This window comes from Typopeltis vanoorti, chromosome 11 (genome assembly GCF_054136105.1).
Source record: "Typopeltis vanoorti isolate ZY-2024b chromosome 11, IOZ_Tvanoo_1.0, whole genome shotgun sequence".
In the NCBI taxonomy this organism is placed as follows: Eukaryota; Metazoa; Arthropoda; class Arachnida; order Uropygi; family Thelyphonidae; genus Typopeltis; species Typopeltis vanoorti.
In genome coordinates this window covers 56,083,102-56,089,101 of record NC_143559.1, presented here as the reverse complement: position 1 = coordinate 56,089,101, position 6,000 = coordinate 56,083,102, and the positions used below count along the sequence as shown (strand labels likewise).

General features: G+C 30.0%; 1 protein-coding gene across 3 annotated transcripts in view; it reads right to left on the bottom strand.

The window, feature by feature from the left end:
• Positions 1-470: 470 nt before the first annotated feature.
• Positions 471-6,000, bottom strand: part of LOC150101599 (peptidyl-prolyl cis-trans isomerase FKBP2-like) — a 69,213-nt gene continuing 63,683 nt past the window's right edge. For all 3 annotated transcript variants that reach the window (XM_090400204.1, XM_090400203.1, XM_090400202.1), the window contains exon 5: positions 471-1,447. In XM_090400204.1, the coding sequence (XP_090256330.1) occupies positions 1,386-1,447 (62 nt within the window). In that variant the 3' untranslated portion in view covers positions 471-1,385. The remainder of the gene's footprint in view (positions 1,448-6,000) is intronic.

Below are 6,000 nucleotides of genomic sequence, written 5' to 3'. Positions count from 1 at the left end.
AAATGATACAATGGACAACATATGAAAAATGCATTATATCAGATTCTGAAAATCTGTTCCATGGAGTAGGTTGTGTGAAAGGATTGGAAGAATTCCACAGACATATGGAATAAATTAAAAAAAAAAAAAATCACAAACTCCTTAGCAAAAAAATGAACAATAGGATAACAAAATTTTTAATAAAAACATTTCATTCTAAAAAACACCAATATGCACAATAATTTCACTGACAAAGATTGCCTTCAGATAACTTTCTCTTTGTTTTGACAAAAGCAAATGAACTATAATGGGCATTTTTACTCTATCGATTCAGTTTTATTTTTGATCACTTCTTATTAAGATGTAGATATGGATATTTTTGTATTTCTTTTGAACAAAAATTAATATTCATTTATCCATCCACTCATTCCTTTTTTAATCATATTTTTCATATATTTATGTTTATATGAATTGAGCAAAATATTACTGTGTTCTCAATTCAACAATTTTTTTATTGCTAACACTGAATTCACTATTAGTAGCAATACCATTTGCACTACACTTTTCTTCCTTTTCATGATTAGTGCATTATCTTTCTGTGTCTCTCCCCCCCCATAGTTTTGATTTAATAACTTATTGACATCATCATCATTACTGGCCAATGATCATCTGTGATTAAACTTCTTACTGCTAAAGCTAGGCTAAAGCTGACCTGATGGATTCAGCTAAGCAATGCAAGCATTCAAGGTTAAATCCTATAAATCAATCTCAGAAACTTAAAGCTAAGACATAATTTAGATTTCAATTTAAAACAAGTGCAAGAAATACTCTTAAGACATTTTGTTTTGCATGATTTCACATTACTTAAATGCTAACAATGACATTTTGTAATATGTCAAGCATAATATTCATGAACATAAAATAACAGTTTGTGTTTTAGTGAGAGAAGGCAATGAGACTAGCAGACAGCTAATAAATAATGTCAATAGCTCAGTTATTTTATTATTTAAAAGTGAATGTGTTAAATACATGGACGAACTGAATGAAAGCTACATTAATAAATGAAAAATTTTTTCATCTGGTAATTATTTCTTGGCAGCTCATATACCTAATTTGTGAAGATTTCTAAGCTATTCCATATATATATATATATATATATTTTTTTTTTTTAATTACATTAAAGAAAATGTTTTTGATAAAAAAATATTCAAATAATCATTATTTCTGCCAACATAGAAAAAAAAAAAAAACAGTATTAAATTAAAATTATGAATAATAAGTATAAAAACTGAGCTACTTGTGAACTGTGGTAACTGGAATGGTGTATGGAATGCATTATAAGACTAGTGGAAAGGATGATATAAAAACAACAGGCCTTTTAATTATTTAAAAATAAAGATGTGAGATCACAACTCTGTTTTTCTTTCTATCTTCACTAGTTCAACTTCAAACACCAAAGTAGCATCACCTATAAAATAATAATTAAAGGAAAAACTAAATATCAGTTAAAGTAATTCAAGATAATTTGTTAAAGCATTATTATATATATATATATATCAGGGGGTGAATATTCAGGGCATGCTAGATGTGTGGTGCACATCCAAAGAATAGCAATATCACCGATATTATATTTTTGCATTTATTCCCATTAAAGACTCTCCTAATTGTTTTGTGACTTTGCATGATTCCAAAAATTAAACACAATATACTAATGCTTCATGAAGAGGACACTTTTCGATGTGTAAACGTTGCATCACATTCGCATTAATGGCCCGGGTGTGCAGTCACAAATACATGCATCTTTGAGCCGTTTGAATACACCTTTTTTTTTTTTCTATGGTACAGATGGCATAGTGGGTCAAATTCTTAGCATTCCAGTGGTTTTAAACTGTCCAGAAGGCAGGGTGAGTGCTGAGACAGTAACACCTAGAAATCAGAGGCTGTGATTGGTTATTGTGTCAACCAGTCATATTGAATGTTGTCATTTATCATGAGTTGATATTTTTGCTTTTTTGAGTTTCATCTGTTTTGCATGTATGAAGTAGAACTGACATGGTAGGCAAGTTTTTATATATAATATATACAAGTTTTTAATATATAATTTTCCAAAAATTTATAACTTTTTTGTCCATATTTCCAATAGGAAACAGTGTTGACAATTTAATGACTGTCCCTTTTTCTGACAGAATTTTGCAGATTGTATGACTGTAGTCTGAGGTAAGCCTCATCCTCCCCCTTCCAAATTTACTGAGCAAGCACAAAGATGCAAAAACTGAGTACATGAGACCTTTTCTATTTCACAATACAATACATTAGAATGATTAACTGGATGTGAAGTGTGATCAAAACTTTGTTATCCTTGTTTATTATTCTCCACAGAGAGAGAGGGAGGGAGAGAAAGGCATTTAGAATAAGCATAGCTACAATAAATCTGTTTTTGTTTGCATATATGCATGAAGCATAGTCTATGAGAGCAGAGTGTTTATCCATTAAATGTGTTATTCGAGTTGTCTCTAATTACACGAATTGTTCCTAAATATAGTTTTCTCAAGCAAGAAAAAACAAAGCTATTTGCTTTTCTTTCTTGTGCAATACAGCATCTGTTGAGGTTGGAAAGTTTTTTTTAAAGGTATAGGGGAATTTTTATTCTCGTCTTTGGAAACAACAGATGTTGGTAAAAATGTATCTATTTCTGAATAAAAATGAATACTTCCGTGTATTATAAGAAGTGTTAATCTACAACAAAATACTAGCATATGTGAGATATCTATTATTGTTTTAAGATATATTTGATATAAGACTGAAGAGCTGCTGACACTAAAAAATAAAAATAAATTTAAAAAAAAATAAAAAATAAAACTAATGAATGTAGGATTCCCAAAAGTGTCGATAATTCTGATAATGATTGGATATTATGTATTTTATTATTACATAAAATGTATACTGAACCTTATGTATACTCAGTAAACAAAAGAAAATTCTTAAAAAAAAAACAAAGCAAAATATATATAAACCAGAGAAATACACACAACATGCACAACAAATTGTATAAGATGATTTGCTGCTCCATCAAACCACATGTATTCCTGCCACACTTAAATGAATCACCCTGATCAACATTATTAGCTCATTGGATTAGCATCTCTCTATAGTTTTTAACTGAACTACTAAATGTATATAGAAGCTGTTTATTATTGGTTAGTTATTTATACTTTGCAAACAAATATCTTTTCCTCTTCTTGCAAGTTTTTTTTTTTTTTTTAATTATGCTATCGTAAATTCATTTATTTATGTCTAAACTTTATAGGATCACATGCTATTCGCTCCACCCAGAAATTTACAGGCCACATCTATCACAAATGTTAATTATTAATACTTCGTTTGCCATTAATGGAAGTATTTCTACTCACACTTATTCTTCCCATTCTCGCATAACCTACTAAAGATATGTCATATATTTACACCTTTGAGTTAGTCAAATATACTAACCAAATACAGCATTCTTCTTCATTGTTATATTCAAATATATCTTAAAACAAACACATTGTTTACCCACTCTAAGCAGATTTGGTTACAATTAACTGATAAATTAACGTATTCAAAGTTATCCTATAATTAATTGCATTGGACCAATTAAAATGATGCGCTATGCCCCTCATAACTTTCATACATCGATAAAATGCAATCATACGATCAAATTGGCATGAATTTTGTAGTGTGGGTTGCATAAGCCACACGACAGCACATCCACTTGAAATGGGCATGTGACACTGCTGATATATATATATATATAGTAGAAAGTTTAATTTTCATCATCATCAATTTTCTGATCAATTTTCTGATACCCCCAAACCACATGTATATTCAGGTTACTATAACAGTACTCATGATTAAGTTTACATTATTATTAATCTCCTATCAACAATTTTCCTCCAAATCAATCTATTACTTGTGAGCACTTCAATATTGTCATATCTAACATTTCATGCTTTTAAGCCATTTCTGATTGAATCAATCCACCTAGACCTTGGTTTTCCTCTGGGTCTCTTTCCTGCCATCACACACCTGTTTTGCTATCCTTTCCTTATCCATTCTATTTAAGTGGTCATACTACCTTAGATTAGCTCTGCTGACACATTCTTGGATGCTAATAATGTCAGGGTCCTTTATAATATCTTCATTTTTAATATGATTCTGCCATTGATGCCATCGGTTCACTCCTCTAATTTTTCTCAGAACCCTCATGCTTTTAAGTGGTCTTTGATCAAGTGCTTTATTTCTAACCCAACTCTCAGATCCATAACTTAAAACTGGCTTGAACACTGTCTTGTATACTGCTAGTTTGGTGCTTTGGCTAATTTCTCTCTTATTGCATATAAATTTTCAGCTTGCTATCCATTATATCAGCTTTGCTTATTCTGTTGTCTATTTTCAGATTTATCCTGCCATCTTCACTAAAAACTGTGCCTATATAGCAAAATATTTTACTTGTTCGATAAGATCTCCTATTTTTAAAGTTTTGGTCTTTTTATTACTGATTTAATTTTGAAAGTTAATTTGGATGTCATTAAACAAGATGCCTTAACAAACAAAAAATAAAAAATAAAATAAATAATACATTATAATCCATAAAATATAATGAAGTAAAATTTTAATTACATAAAATTTCATTAATTTACTAATCAGAAGTGAAAATTCTGCATTCTGTGGGAATGCAGCTTGTGTAGCAAAAGAATGCAGAATTTATACATCAACATGGCTGTGTTACCTATCCTCCTCTATAAATACAAAAGAGGTGCAACTGAAAAATAACATAATTACAGATTAGCTCTAGATCTTAGACGATATATCAAATAAATTCTGAACAGCATGAGACTTTGTTAAGTCATATTGTACGTACAATTAATGTATGATTAATTCTATGAAATCTTATTATGCTAGCTGGGAAAATCACCTGATTAAACAATGTCCCACAACCTTTCTACCAACTGTTTTCATTGAAGAACTAGAGTAAACAGAAAGCAGAAGTGAAAACAGGCACTAAATAGGATGGCTGATAGGTATCAATCAGCAGTATATGGTTAGGTCATATCAACAAGACGTTTTATCAGTGCTGTTCCAAAGAGCTTAGTACATGGACCTGCTGTTTAATTTGTACATTAAGAATATCAATGATAATTTTTTTTTTTGGGGGGGGGGTTATCCAGTTGTTTGTTGATGAATGTTCAAATGGAGAGAGCAATACTTAAAAAAAGGTTATATAAAGATCTGCAGAATGATTTAAGCAACCTGACAGCATGGAAAAATGAGAAGGGATGGGAAAATGACAAGGATTACTGTTCAATATAGCAAAGTGTATGATTATGCACTTTAGAATGAAAAGATACAAGCTGTGTATTAGATGAATAGATTACAAGAAATTTAGAAGGATAGGAATTTAGGGATGATAATGGGAGAGAAAGAAAGAAATGTTGAGGTCATTTCTGAATGATATAATATCAAGTTCATTCCTAAAATCTTTATTTTTAATATGATTCTGCTACCAATGTTATCTGTTCAAAATCCACACATTTCTCAGAACCGTCATGTCTGTGGCCTCTAATCTTTCACCAACTATTTTACTGCTCATCCAATTTTCAGATCCAGAAGTTAAAAAACTGTTTGGAACACCATCTTGTATATTGCTATTTTAGTGCTTTGGCTAATTTCACTCTTACTCATATAAATTTATTCAACTCGTCATTCTAACTTTGTTTATTCTATTATTTATTTCCAAACTCAATTTGTCATCTTCACTATAAATTGTGTCTAAAGAGATAGAATATTTTACTTATTCTAGAAATCTCTATTGAGAATGCAGTTTGATGTTTTCCATGTGCCTGCTTATTTTCATAGTTTTTTTTTTTGAACTGATTTTCAAACACCAAATTTCTTACAGTATTTTTCAATAGTAAAAAATTGCGAAGACTTGTAGTTTATAACATTATCTGTATAAATTAAGTAGCTAAGTTTAATATCTCC